Here is a 15,652-nt window from a genome sequence, read left to right as displayed (position 1 = left end):
TCTATAGCGGGCTGTGCTTCATCATAGCATTATTCTTTCCGCTTCTACAAGGACAATACGAGCTTTCCTTGTTCAGAGCAACCTTTAGCTGCTCAGTTTTGCATGCTATAATGTAGATATGAACAACAATTTATCTTATGTCCCATCCTTACCCTTTCCACTCTACAGTTTGTGATACAAGTGGCTTTTTTATTTTTTAACTTACATTGTCCTTAAGTTAAGATCTAACCTTTAGTAACAGTGTCTTAAAACTGACTATTTTCTCTTAAGTACTTATAATTTAGAGTTTGTGGCCTTATCATGGCTAACTTAAGCTAATTTGGCTAGCTTGGCATTGTAACACTTATTTTAATAGTACAGTCAGTACTTACAAAAAAAAAGAATATTGAAGTGCAGTGAAAACTATTAAAGGAGAATTTGCTGCTGTATTAGGCAACTGTTAAATATGGGCTTTGTTTTTTATGTTAATACCAACTAATGCAGACTTGGGTTTGCTTTAATTTGACATTTATGATGTCCAAATGTTGGTCATTTGGCCGCATCACACAATGTAGGGTGACTTAGAACTAATAGGTTCTTGTGTTGTTTGCTATTGTTGCAGACTGAAAAGCCAGAACGACGTCATACCTTTGCATCCCTAGCCTTACGTAAGCGCTACAGCTATCTGGCCGAGCCTGCACTGAGTGAGTTTTGACATTTTCACTAACAAATTAATGAATATGATAATGCCAGTTTTCGTGGATAAGTTAGTTTATTAACCATTTTAATCAACCTGTAAAATGCGTGATCGATATGTCGATAGATGTGACTTACTTAATGTAATATATGCATATTTCTCATCCTACATAACATGCACTGTCCACATGCTTGTTTACAACATGGTACATATTTTTGCATGGGTCAATGAGTGGCTTTTGTGCTGTGCTTGCCCACGTTGTGAGTTGTACTTCTTCTGGGTTTGTTTGGTTGATTTGCACTGCTGAGTTTTATAAGTCCAATTGCAGCAACATCACACATTTTCTTTGACTTACCAACACGATGTTATTGGCATTTGGGAGGGAGGTCAAAGTAAAATTGTGTTTTTTCCCATTTGTCCCCTCTGAGTTTAAAGCTCTTTTTGGCTTTGTGATGATGTAGCAGCTTTTTGTGGGACAAAAATGCATGTTAGGAGGTCTTGAGTTTGGCTTTCTTTTGGGTGTTTGTTTTCAGTTGTTCACACTTTGTGCTTGTCACCAGTTCATATTGATCTTGCATGGCAAAATGGGCCCAAACTTCAGTCTTGGAAAACACATTTTGTCATATTTTGTTTTTATATAATAAAAGGAAAATGGAAACTTTTGCAGCCGTTGGCTTTGTTGTATCATAGTGTCTAAATTGTCTTTGGGGAATCTATCATTAAGTAATTTTTGGACCAAACAGATAAAAGGCACTTCAAAAAGCGGATTGAAATTAGAGCCAGAATCCATACGCTGATTTTAGAACATCTGAAGTCCAAAGAAAAAAGTTGTTTTTGTGTTGATCCTGGTGCATTTGTCCTACCATTCTTCTGTTGTCAATTGTTAGTCATTGTCTTTTGAATTATACTTTGCTGCTGTATGTGCTTTGTTCAGTTTATTCATTACGTTGTTGTTGTCGTTTGAGTCATGTTCCGATCCTGAATCATACAGGAACACCACCGTTTCTTTACATAACTCCATCTTCAATTAATACTCGTATATCAGCACTTCATAAAACTGCTATTTTTCCTTCCTTGATACCAGGAATGCGTCACTGACAAACTCTTCCTCCTCTGATCCCTTTTTTTCACATTTTGTATTCCTTTTCCTTCCCCAACATAATTTTTTTGTTATCTTTACTATTCCACCTTCTTTTTTATTATTTTTACCATCCTTTATTATTATTTTTACAAATTCATCTGAAGAAACCGCAGTTGAGCGAAGCACAACAGCAAGAACACTGCCTGCTGGTTACCCTCACAAACCTGTCTTTCCAACCCGACCTTTCCCACCATGGTCGACTGCTCCTATTACCGTCCCTGGTCAAACAAGGCCCGTCGGAGTGGGGGGTTCCCTCACCTCTACCGATTCACCGGCAGGCTCACCAGCTGCTTCTCCATTGAAAACTTCCTGGCCCCTCTCCTCCCCATCACCTGCATGCGCTGCAACAATCAAAGGCACCTTGAATTCATCCCCAGTTAAATCAGTTATCGACTCAATATCTTCATCCCCCATCAGGTCTTACAGGACTATGCCCTCACCCATTAAGACCGTTGTCCAGCTGGGTCAGTACCCTGTCCAGGGGTCTGCCAGCCTTGTGTGCTCTGGAAGCCCATATAAACCTGCCACAGATCCAGCATCAATCAAAAACCTTGCTTCAGCATACACATCAAGGACTTCCCCACTTCACTCGATACCCAATGGGTCTGTACCAGACAGGCCATCCGTCTCTATTACTGCTCCAGCATCGCCAAAGGGTTTTTATAAAACCCTTGGGTCCACAATTGCGTCAGATGCAGGCGCACTTAACCTTTCTTCTGTTAAAAGCATCTCCAACATTTCCTCTTTGAAAACCTCTGTAGATTCAACACACTCATCCAGAGGAGGGAGGTCGTCGCTCTCCTCAAATGGACAGACAACCATTGCTTCCTCAGAATTATCGATGATGAACGGATCAGTCTCTCCTGTAAAATACCCATCCTCCTCCTCCACACCACCCTCCCCTTCTTCTCGCCATCTCTCAGAGAGAAGTAGCAGCCTTCAGGAGAGGATCCAGGCCACCACCCAGGCAGCAACCTCTGGTGTCAGCGCGGCCATAAATGAAGCTATAGACTCATATTCTGTGTCAGGCTATGGCACTCTTAGATCACTGTCCTCGCGTAGGTCTGCAGCAGCAAGCTCTGCTTACGGGTCTCTGAGATCTGTAGCTGCCTCCTCCAGCTCGGCGGTTCCTTCCAACACGGTGAATGTACCTGTGTTTTCGTTAATCAATGTCATTCCAGAGACCCCTGCCAAACCAGGGCCTGGGTCTCTCAAAATGGCACTGCCTGATTCTTCTCGTGCCTCATCCACATCTTCTTCCTCTTTGTCTTCCTGCGTTACCTCATCAAAAATAAGGTCCCAACTGAAATCCCCTCCATTCATCACACCGCCCATTATCCACCCAACTGGAACTACCAACCAGGAGATACTAAAAGATGTAGCAGATATGAAAGAGGACCTGATCAGAATGACAGCTATCCTACAAACAGACACACTGACAGCAGCTAAAACTGTTCAAACATCATATACTGGCACTCCTAAAGAGACAAAGTTAGAGGATGAGGAACCTTTTAGTCTAGTGGAGAAAGTGAAAGAAGATTTAGTGAAAGTCAGTGAGATATTAAAGAAAGATGTCAAGAGTGAAGGTAAGGCTATTGCAGGTAAGGAGAGCGCCTCAGAGGATGAATGGGAGGAATTTTCCAATGACGAGATTGAGGAGGCACAAAGAAGTTCCTTCCCAGACTTTTACCCTCCTTTTGATGAAAACACACTCCTGCTCAAGCAGCAGTCCATGTCCAGCAAAGACTTAGAGTTGGCTAAAGTAGTAGACTTTTTAACAAAGGACATTGGCGCTAGCTCTCTCTCCAGAATGGCAGAGTTAAAATGTAGGCACGAGGAGGAGGCGAAAAGGGAAGGGGAAGAGAAACAGAAACGTGTTCTTAAACCATCTATGTCGATACAAGAGCACAAACTCAAAATGCCTCCACCAGTCTCAGGCATGCTCAGGTCTCCTTCAGAGAAAGACCTAAGCAAACTTACTGAATCATATCAGGGGACGGACACTATTTTGGAGTCACCCGAGGACCTGTCCCATGAGCAGGATAAGAGTCCACTGTCAGACAGCGGGTTTGAGACCAGGAGTGAAAAGACGCCCTCTGCTCCTCAGAGTGCAGAGAGTACAGGACCTAAGCCTTTGTTCACTGATTCACCCATACCTCCCTGCGTAAGTGAGACCAGGACTGAAGTGGTCCACCTTAGGAGCTATGAGCTGCCTGATGATCCTTGTGAGCCTGTACTCATGGGAGCTGCATCTGCTCTTCCTTCTATAGAGCCAGGTGCAGCTTCAACGAGCTCCATGAAAGCCTTACAGTTGAAAATGCCAGAAGAGGACTCCATGATGAACAAAAGTGTGTGTCGTAAAGAGGAAACTCATATCACTACTACAACTAGAATGGTTTATCACAAGCCCCAACTGACTGATGGCGCAGAGATAATAGAGGAAGGTATGTCAGTTAGAGATATCATGAAAGCTTTCCAGTCAGGTAGGGACCCATCTAAAGAACTGGCAGGCCTTTTTGAACACAAAGCTAACCAGGATTCTGTAAAAGGTGATGAGCTGACTCCTAGATTTCTTGACAGAGACGTTAAATCCAAACCCAAAGTTGAAAGGATAATCGAGGTTCATATCGAAAAGGGCCACAGCACAGCAGAGCCGACTGAGGTTATTTTCAGGGAAAGCAAGAAACACCCTGAGCTTTATGTGTACAAGGACTATGGAATTAAGGAACTGACTGATTACGATGAGGCCCAACAGGAAGAGGAGGAACTTAATGCAGAAGAATCTCTGCCCTCCTTCCTAGAAACATCTCGCGTTAACACCCCTGTTTCACAGGAGGAGGATAGTCGCCCAAATTCCGCCCAGCTGATAGCAGATGATTCATACAAAGCCCTGAAACTATTGAGCCAGCACTCCATAGAATATTGTGACGATGAGGTATCAGAAATCAGAGGCGAGTCATATAGGTTTGCTGAGAAAATGCTTCTTTCCGAAAAACTTGATGCGTCATCGCTGTCTCACTCTGACACAGAGGATTCAGCAACGGTGACTGACAAAAAACACCACCTAGTTTCTGATGAGAGTGGTAGCCGTAGCACTGAGAGCCAGCAGCATGGAAGCCCTAAACGAGAGTTTGTTTCTCAGTCATCAAAAGATGGATCCCCTATATCTGGTAAATTTGTGCACAGAGACGAACCATCTCAGTTTGATAAGGTAACAGTGCTTCACTACTCCACAGAGCAGGGCAGCCCCAAACATGCTGTTTGGATGCGATTTACAGAGGATAAACATGACAGGAGCAGGGATAAGCTCCTTTATGAGGATAGGGTGGATCAAACTGTAAAGGAAGCTGAAGAAAAACTCAGTGAGGTATCACAGTTCTTCCGTGACAAAACAGAGAAGCTCAATGATGAGTTGCAGTCCCCTGAGAAAAAGCCTGTTAGACGAGAGCCAAAGGAACCCAGGTCCTGGCCTAACTCAGCCTGCAGTACCCCTGAGAAAACACAGCAGAAACCTAAAGCAGAAGAGGGCTTCAGTAAAAGCAAACTCAGGGAGCCTTCTGTTGGTAAAATGTTTGGCAGTACCACTACAACTGAAAAGAAAAGTTCCAGCTTACCGAGCAGTCCCCAGAGAAGCATGCTCCCTCATATCAGTGAGGATAAAATCAAACAACAAACTACAACCAGTGAGTCTGAACCCTCTTCTCCCTCTCATGTAAAATCAACATCTAAAGTGAGTGCTGTTAGGATGAAGTTTGAATCTGAGGCTCAAAAACAAAGTCAGTCTAGTCCAACTAAAACTCCTCCTCCAGTACAGCCAAAACCTTCAGTAAAGAAATTACAGGAGAGCAAACTTCCTGTTTATCAGTTTTCGGGAGGAAAAACGTCAAAAATATCTGAAACATCAGAAAAGGTATCCCCAAAAAAGGATAAAGAGAAGGACACATGTCCTGCCACAGACAGCAGTAAACATGATCTGATATCATCAGCATCTAAAGCTCCAAAACCTACAGGAGACAAGTCTCCAAACAAAAACATCCCAGAGCCTTTGTTGCAAAAACAAATTTGTGAAACCGACAGTCAAAAAGCAATTACTAAAGGGAAAGATATTCCTTCTACTGTTACTCAGGAAATTAAAGACAGCAATAAAGGTCAGAAAGCCCAGACACCTGTTGTTCATGATACTACTAGACTACTAATAAAAGATAGCGATGCTAAAAAGAGCCAGCAAGTCACAAAAAGTGAGTCTGCTTCCAAAGAAGTAATATCTGAGGTGTCAAGAAAAGACAGAGAAGAACCACCAAACAAAAACCTTAGAAAAAAGACAGAATCCCGAATTCCTGTAATATCGTCTTCCACTTTAGATAATGAACTCAGTAAGAAACAGACAATAACTAAACCTTCACAGATACCTACATTATCTAAGAGCAAAATGCAGGCGAGTCTTGAGCCAACCCTGGCCAAAACAGATGAAAATCTGACCTTTGAAATTCTAGATAATGCACCCAAAGATTCCAACTCCAACAACATTTCCAGCACCAGAGACACACTGGAGAAAGTCATAACACCTCCAACTGCTGCAACAACCAAAGAGAACTTCAAGGGCATCAAAACGTTGCCCGTTTATGTCAGTGTCCAGGTGGGAAGGCAGGGAGAGAGGGAAGCCAAAGGAACACTGTACACAGTCAAATCAAACTCAGCACTCAGCCCCATAAGCCCAGATGATGACACGCTAGAACAGGTCTCTTTCGTAGATAGCTCAGGGAAAAGCCCCCTTACACCAGAGACCCCCAGCTCTGAGGAGGTCAGCTATGACCTCACGGCCAGGACCCCTGATGGCTTTATGGGATTCTTGCCAGGGAAACCCAGCCCAATCATGGAGGTATCTGAAGAATCAGAGGAAGATGACCAAAGCAAAGTTGTTTTCTCTTTTAAAGAGGTCCTACCAGAAAGCAAAACTACTGTTCACAGCACACAAGCGGATCTCGCTAATGCTAATGAACAAGAAACAAAGAATAATGATGAAGAGCTGGAGTTAGCTTATAATTTCAACCAGCAAGAAACAGCAGCCAATGGCATGCATGATGAAATGACCGAGCAGGAGCACCAAGAGGTCTCAAAAGACAAAGGTGTCGCATATATTGAGTTCCCTCCCCCTCCTCCTTTGGACTCGTCTTCAGAAATGTCAGACTCTGAAAGGAAAGGTTCCTGCGCCTCCTCAGAGACTGAGACAGAAATGATGGAGGTGAACTTACAGGAAGAACATGACAAGCACCTGCTGACCGAGCCAATTATACGTATCCAACCCCCTTCCCCGGTGTCCGCGGGGGAAGATGACAGTCTGTCAAATGATGAAGATGCAAGGAAAGAAGAGGATGAGTCAATATTTCAACCAATTCCTTGTAGAAAACTCAGTTTCAAAGATAATGAGGAGGAGGAGAAGAGGAAGGAGAAGGAAAAGGCATCTAAATCCAAAAAACATGACAAAAATGGAAACAACAAAGAACCTAATGGTGGGACCAATGGCACCAATGGCTCCAATGGTTCTAATGGTTCTAATGGTTCTAATGGAAAAGGAGAGGACTATGAATATGAACAAAATGGAAATGACCAGTCAATTACAGACTGTTCAATGGCCACAACGGCTGAATTTTCTCATGACACAGATGCGACAGAAGTTGACTCCCTAGATGGATATGAACTTCAGGATGAGGATGATGGCCTGTGCGAGCAGGCAGATTTACGTCAGTTTGGTCTTCCAGACAGCCGGAGAGACGTCTGGGCCACAGACACATACAGGTCCACTGACCGCTCTTTTCCTCCGACCAAACTGGAAGTTATTGAAGAGGAGAAAACCCCGGAAGAATGTCCAAAGGACACTTTCAAAAAAGATACCCCCTCAAATGGCGGAATACCTGATGGTGTTAGTAATATTGGGGTTAAAGTTCAGGAACAAAACAAGTCAGATAAAGAGGGATTTTCAGATACTTACTTTAGTTATAAGTTAGAAGAGGAGTTTAATTCTACTTTTAAGACTGTTGCCACTAAGGGGCTGGACTTTGACCCCTGGCCCAGTAAAGGTGGAGAAGAAGAAGTCGTTGACATGGGAGGGACAAGGGGAAGCAATGGTGAGCCTAAGCCTTTTGGACTGGCAGTGGACGACCAGTCTCAGGCCACAACACCAGACACGACCCCAGCCCGAACACCAACGGACGATAGCACGCCGACGAGCGAGCCGAATCCATTTCCCTTCCATGAAGGGAAGATGTTTGAGATGACACGCAGTGGTGCGATTGACATGAGCAAGAGGGACATGGTGGAGGAGAGGCTCCAGTTTTTTCAAATTGGTGAGCATAACTACTCAGCGGGCAGGTACAGGGTCAGGGACTCAGAGGTAAATGCCTCCTCACAACATGGGGATCAGTTTAATTTTCAGCATCCCATAGATACCTTAACAGTCCCTCATGTCTCCATTCAGACTACTACTGTCCAGCTAGAAATATCAAATGCGATTGGCAGTTACACCACATGCAGAGACTCTTCCAACACTGAGCCTAAATTCTCTACTTTTAGAACAGGATTCAAGTTGTCATCTGATAAAACCTCTGATGCTTCAAATAGCAGTTCTAAATGTAGAATATCAGGCATCTTTGATCACGCTGACAAAACCTCAGGAACAACTGTAGATAGTTCTTATTCTGTAACCTCAAACTATACAGATTATTCTAATTTTGATACATCAGGCATGACGGATAACTATTTGAATAATGGACCATCAGGCCTCACAGATTATTATTCAAATCACAGAATTCCTTCAGGGACATCCAGCCATTTGGATTGGACCTCTGAAAATCACACTTATTACCAAAGCACAGATTCTTCCTCCGCACCGTCGCAACATATTAACAATCCCCAAACATGGAGCAGCAATACCAGTAGCAACATCCCTGACTCCCATTATGTACATTCAGACGTCAGTCCGGCTGACAATATGGTGTTCAACTTGTTGTCCTCTACAGGACCCACTCTGCAGGAGGTCAGCAGGATAGAAGCATCCTTCAGCCAGCTAGAGGAGAACAGCAGGGAAGGCAGGGATTGTACTAATGTAGCAATAGCAAACACAGGAGCCAAAGAGGTCAAAGGCAAGTTATGCAAGTCCAGGTTACCAGTCAGGGCGCATAGCCGCAAACTATGCAGACAAAGTCAACCAATAGTAAAAAACACTGTTGATAAATTCAGAGCAAGAAAACCTGCAATGCACAATGTCAGGGAAAGATTAGACCCTTTTGAGAATGTATTTCCTAAATCTAGAATCCCAGTAATAAAAGCCATGAAATACTCCACTTGCTCCCGCGAGCAGAAGCAGGTTCCAACTAAGTCTGTGGTTAGTGGTAGAAGTAATGAAACCAGCAGGGTTGAAAAACAACTAACTAAAGACAGATCCATTACTGAACACAGGTACAGTGTAGTGAAAGCCACATGTAGAGGTAGCACAAATGAGACAGGGAGAAAAAACGTAGCAGCAGTCTCCAAAAATGGTAAAACAAGGTCTGTCAATAGCCAGGCAGCCAAACGTTTGGACCAAACCGTTCCCAAGGAGGCTGAAAGAAAGTTAGAGGGGAAAACACTGCCCACTGAGGACGAAGAGAGCTGCAGCCTCAGCACTGCCAGGAACACTTCCATGTCAGAACCATCTAGAGCTTCTAGAAGTTCCTGCCCTTCACGCACCTCTACCTCCACCTCCACCAGCACCACCACATCAACACCATCTGCTAGAGATGTGAGAGCTGAGGTTGAGCAGGCCAGCAGTGAGAGGATGAGGAGGAGCAGGAGGAAGAGTAGGCGGACACTTGGAGAGAAGGAGCAAGAGCAGAAGGAGGAAGGGAGTCAGGTTGATCAACCAATCACGGCTCCTGTCACGGAGAACCAGACTAGTTTGTAAACTCTTTCTAAACACTTGTTATACTTTATCTTTCTCTCTGAGATGCATGTAGCTGTTGTGGGTGCCTTGTGATGTGACGTCGTAAGTGTAGCTGTCACTTCTTCTTCCTGTCATTCTTGTTATCTGTGTCCTGTGCTGTCTGATTTAGACAATAAGGTAAAGCCTAAGACACGGAGAGTCGATGACAGCATCAGCAATATTCAGAATTGGTCGCTGGATTCCTCGTTTCATGCTGATTGATTGTTTAAATCGGTTAGGGAAAGCGATGTCCGTATATGTGACGGTGGATTAATTCACGGCTAGTGGAAGCTTTACAACAGACTGTAGTTATGTCTTTGGTGCGCTGCAATTTCAATATCAGCAAACACGTTTTAGTTATCAGTATTGGTTTGCAAGTAAGCACACCGGCTACCACACACATTCTCACTCTCATTTCACACTATAGATCGAGTTACCTTCACACCACACCACCAAAACACCACACCGCTCACCTCCACCTTCGACAAGATTAAGACCCAAGATGTGAAAGATTGTTTAGGGGGAAATATGACCTTGTGTTTGTTTTGGTCTGCTTGCCTGGTTTGTAGAAATCATTTGGTGGTACTCTTTGCTCCCTGAAAACACTGCGAAAACAATTCATCGGCTGAACTTGACAATCAGAAAAGATGTCCGCTGCATGGGAGCGTGTCTGTGTAGTTAGTCGTTGGGAAAACCTGCTGCAGCGGGAATACTTTTGATTTCAAGTTGAAGCCATGAATTGCTTTTATCAGTGGGAGGGAATGTTGCCTGATGGTAGTTGTTTGTTGTTAGTGATGTGATGCAAAACTCTTTAACTCTTTCAACCTTTACTACAAATATTAATACTACTGAACATTTTAGTGTGAATATGTGGTTTTCGTTTTTTCCTTTTCTGGCCTCACAGATCCTCATGCTTTTGATATTGATTTTGTATAATCAGTAGTCTCGCTGATAATTTACTAATGTAGTCTAATTCTACAGTCTAATTACATTCATATTTTGTGTTTTCTTTATGTTTAGTTAATTGTACTGAAGTATGAATGCTAGTCTAGTAAAGTATTTTCCCTAAAGCTTAATAATTAAGAACAAATAAAAAGAATGCAGCTGTATAGACCAGACTATTTTGATTGTGGGCAACATGCAGAAAAATGTAAGGAGTCTCGGGTCAAACGATAAATGCGATAAAAGTCTTCAACCACTGCGAGACAATCGGTGCTTCTAGACCAGAAAACCGCATGTGCAATCAAAATAAATAAAATAACTACGCAACACTAGTAAACAGCTTAAAGTTTGACATTAAAGTGATATCAAGCTCCTCATCAAACTATTTCTTTTAGCAAGCGTCCATTATCCAAACTGAGGAGAGTTTGGCCAGAAAACCTTCTTTTTTTCTTTTTTTTTCCAGAGGTGAGACGTGGGACAGTGAGCTAAAGTTAGTCTTTATGTTTGTTCAGTCGACAACACCTACAGGGTTTGATATGATTATCACATCAGAAAATGCCCCAAAAATGACACAAAAACTCATTTTAATTATAGGCGTATATTAACAAGGTATTTAGAAAGTCTTATGGTTAAACCACACTAAACAATCTGAAACAGACAAACTTTCAGTTCACAATCCCAGACTGTTTCTTTTATCATTGATCCCCTCTGCAGCCATTTTATAGGAGCCATTTTTTGTGCGTCTCTTTCTAAGAACTACATTTAATTCATTTTGGGATTGTTGTCATAATGTCCCATGTTAATGGTTGGTGTCCTGCCCTTCCCTGCTTCCTCGCCACAGGCCCTCAGAGTCCCTGTGAGAGAACAGACCTCCGTATGGCAATAGTAGCCGACCACCTCGGACTCAGCTGGACTGGTGAGTCTACGCACGTTTCACACTATAAGAAAAACACACAAAAACAAGCGTGAAAAGTGATGAAAGAGAACTGTCTTTACTGTGGAGAAACAGCTGAGATGTTCCTCTCAATCGGTTCAGCGTACAACCAGCACATTTGAGTTTGAATACAGAATATTTCGTCCTCTAGACGTGAACTTGCATTAATCTCTCACATTAACTAATATTTAGCAGCTTTCAATCAGTCATTCATTATTTCTTTGCCACTGCTTGAGTATTTCTTTGCCAGGTTGTGATTACAGAAAGATAAAAAAGGTGTGATAATCTGTCATAAATTGTAAGAAATAAAGGAGAATTGGGACCCTGGAGTAACTAACGAGAGTCTCCTGGGAAAATCCTGAGGGTCGGAGAGACAACATTTAATATATTCACTGATAAACATTAGACAGGAACCCTGTCTTGCAACAATGAGGATTCAGTATGAGAATGTGACAGCACACCCACGTGTATGAATGAATGAATGAATGAGCTGGACTGAGACCAGCTCTCACAACATTTCACAGTGTTTGTTGCCATCTGGTGGACGTGTAGTTCATAAACGTCTCGACTGAGCAGTACTGCAGTGGTATTCATACCACATACATCATCGTCACTACACCAATGATGCAACAAGGAAGTAGGAACATTCCCAAAACTTGGATTGCATTGTAATGTATCAAGTGAATATCGATAACACACACACACCTCATGATGAGACAAATTGTGAGTTAGGGGCCTGAAAATATATACAATCATTATTGTATTATTAATTCCTACAGCAAAAAGCTTGTAGAGCAATCTGTTTGTATTCTTCTATGTCATGTATCTTTGTGTTTGGATGTGTGTTAGAAGATTTTATGTAAATATTGTTTTTGAGCTGCAATAAGGGTGGGGCCTCTGCAGTTTATTCCAAGCCTGACCACCTGCACTGCAGCACTGCCCCACGCCTGCCTGCATGTGTGTGAGTGGGCGTCACCGCGTGTGTGTGCGTGTGTGTGTGCGCACAGACGTCCATCTGAAGTGCGTACGAGTATGAATAGTTGTGTGCCTGTCTGTCCGGGGCTCTGACTGGGTGCGTGGAATTGAATCCATATTTAATGTGTGTTCGTGTTGCAGAGCTGCAGTGATCGAGCTGCTGAACATTATGTTCTCGTGGTTTTACAATTTATGGCCAGTATGCTCGTCTGTACACGCAGCATTTCACTCCTCCGTTAGCTTCGGACCGTTTTTTGGCACAGTGTTTGGTTATCACTGTCATTTAGCAACTGAGCAAGCACTGAGGAAGTAGAGGAAATATAAGTATTGACACAAATCATAGAGAGTTTTCCATCAGACAACAGTGTCCATCCGAGTTTAGCTTGTAACATGAGAACCAGTGACTCGGAAGGTGAATTATACTTTCTGCAAACCTGAAATCTAATTTGAAATGCCTCCCTCTCCATATTTCTTTTCCAGATACTTATCATATTTCTACACGTCTTTGTGGCAGCGATTTGTTTGCGCCACATATGATGTGTCAGCAGATTACTGACTGTTTTGTGCTGTCACAATTCAGCCACTGATTAAGACAGCACATGCAGCTTAGTGGCTGTTCAATCACAAGTGCAGACATTTTTAGGATAGGTTACCTTTAATAGAAATGAGACTTTAGACCAGAGACGTAATGTTGGTGTCAGGGCCCCACCCGTTGAGCAACAAATAAATGACTGCGTCTTTATGGTTTTACCTTCTTGCCGTTTCAGAGCTGGCCAGGGAGCTGGATTTCTCTGTGGATGAGATCAACTTTATCAGAGTGGAGAACCCCAATTCCCTGACAGCACAGAGCTTCATGTTCCTAAAGAAATGGGTGCACAGGGACGGTAAAAATGCCACAAGTAAGCAGTATGTGTGTGTATGTGTGACGGAGAGAAATGGATATGGCTGTTGTCGGTCATATCCAGGTTGTCTTCTCCCATCCTGACATTATCGTACATGAGATGAGAATACATATTTCAGTGGCCAGCTTATGAAAACAATGAATCAATAGAACTGACAACATCAAGGTTGTGTGGTGTTAAAACACGACTGCAAATGTCATTTCTCTGTCTCCCTCTCTCTCCTCTCCAGCGGATGCTTTAACTGCGGTGCTGACTAAGATCAATCGGTTGGATATTGTGACTTTGCTGGAAGGGCCCATATTTGACTACGGTAACATTTCAGGCACACGCTGCTTTGCCGATGATAACGCAGTATTCCCGGATCAGTCCGATGGTAAAGTGTAGCCCACCCTAGCTGAACTCTTAAGTCTATCTCTCAGTCTATCCCTTCACTCCTCTTCACCTCCTCTCTCAGCCAGATAGTCAGACCTGACTGTGTAAACAAATGCCAGAACCAATCAGGCTTGACCAAATAATGAACGTGCATTAGAATTTAACCAAAACGACTTAATGCTCCGGCAGGTTCCTTGAGCCTAATGGACCTTCAGGTAGTAATAGCATTGGAGTCGTCCTCTTTGAGCAGTCACCCGAGTCAGCTTGTTAGTTGTCCAACACTGGGCAGTGCACTTAATTTGTAGCACTCAGTCATTGGAACGTTAATGGCAAGTGATAGATTCTTGGGTGATTTATTAACATATTTTTCGATAAAATCTGTACCATTTTGGGTGCATGAGACTTTAGTATGTTTGTCTGTTTTTTGTAAGCATGATCCTGAAGCAAATGTGAGCCGCCAATGAACCGGTGTCTCTGTCCCATCTGATGAATGTGTTGATAATCCTGATGATGAGATTATGAATGAAGCACATTGTCTTCAGATGGGTTAGGGCGGACGTTCATGATTTGGTTTAACAACAGTTATGTTTATGTGTATGTTATAAGACCTTTAACTGATACCCACCACATCTCCTTTTGTCAATTTCTGTGGTACGCTATTACATAATGCAGAGAAACATAATTATAACAACCAATTTATAATCATGGCATGCTTGCTTTAAGCAGCATGGCAAGTCTTTCTCTCTTTCTAACTTTCTCTCTCTCCTCTTAAATGAAAATGAAATGTGGCAGCTGTCAGTATTCTCTGATTGTGACGGACCCAACAAGGGTCATTTCAGAACTTTGATCTGCCTTCTGTTACAGATAGTTGATATATTCAGCAGTTAGTCTTTTATCTCTCTAGGTAGATGCATTGAAACAGTCCAATGGTGGAAGTAGCAGAGTATTTACTCAAGCACAATGTTGAGGTACTTGCACTTTACTTGAGTATATTTACTTTCCACTACTTAACACTTCTACTTTGCTAAATTTCAAACGGAAATATTGTACTTTTTACCTCACTACATTTATCTGACATCTATAGCTACAAGTCTGTACAACTGTATATAACATAGTTAAAATTAGCTGAACCGTGACCAACTACAACAATGACATGCTTATGTTAATACAGCAGTAATAATAATATAATAATGACGGGGACCACCCTGCTGCGTAATGAGTACTAGCTAACTTACCTTGCTGTCTATACGTCTCTATTACAACGCAGGACTTAAACTTGTAATAGAGTATTTTTCTATTATTATTTTGCTACTTCTACTCAAGTAAAATATTTGAATATTTCTTCCACCGCTGCATCAGCTGTATGCTTGACATTTTTGCCACTGCCATTAGGCCTGCATATGCATCCCATCATATAGTTTCAGAAAGGTTTCCAACCAGCATACAGCTGCACATTCTTCCATTGTTGCGCCTTTCTTCGTCAAGGAAACAAGGGAATAAAGAGCACCATTCAAATCATGTCAGCTCTCTTTAGCTCGGCACTCTTTGAGACAAACTTCTGAAATGGACCTCGTTGCCGATCTGTCTGATTAGGTTTCTGAAAGTCATCTTAACACAAGGATCCGTGCTACGTTCGCTTTTATAACGGTGGATCGTTCTGCAAAGATGATTTAAAATGAAACCAACGTTTAACAGACAAAAAGTCAACAAAATGCATGGCTATCTATGGTTTTGTGTGAGAGGCTGCCTGCTC

At 42.6% G+C, this 15,652-nt stretch overlaps 1 protein-coding gene across 1 annotated transcript in view; it reads left to right on the top strand.

Annotated features, from left to right (window-relative positions):
* LOC116381164 (ankyrin-3-like) overlaps positions 1-15,652 on the top strand; it is an 87,655-nt gene that overhangs the window by 62,396 nt on the left and 9,607 nt on the right. Inside the window, exons 41-45 of the mRNA XM_031843053.1 lie at positions 602-683; positions 1,922-8,161; positions 11,558-11,632; positions 13,393-13,524; positions 13,757-13,900. Coding sequence (XP_031698913.1) covers positions 602-683; positions 1,922-8,161; positions 11,558-11,632; positions 13,393-13,524; positions 13,757-13,900 — 6,673 coding nt within the window. The remainder of the gene's footprint in view (positions 1-601; positions 684-1,921; positions 8,162-11,557; positions 11,633-13,392; positions 13,525-13,756; positions 13,901-15,652) is intronic.

The sequence above is a fragment of the Anarrhichthys ocellatus genome, unplaced genomic scaffold (genome assembly GCF_004355925.1).
Source record: "Anarrhichthys ocellatus isolate YVR2014 unplaced genomic scaffold, GSC_Weel_1.0 scaffold4, whole genome shotgun sequence".
NCBI classification, from domain to species: Eukaryota; Metazoa; Chordata; class Actinopteri; order Perciformes; family Anarhichadidae; genus Anarrhichthys; species Anarrhichthys ocellatus.
Note: the sequence above shows the minus strand (reverse complement) of the source record. Positions and strands in the feature narration are given on the sequence as shown.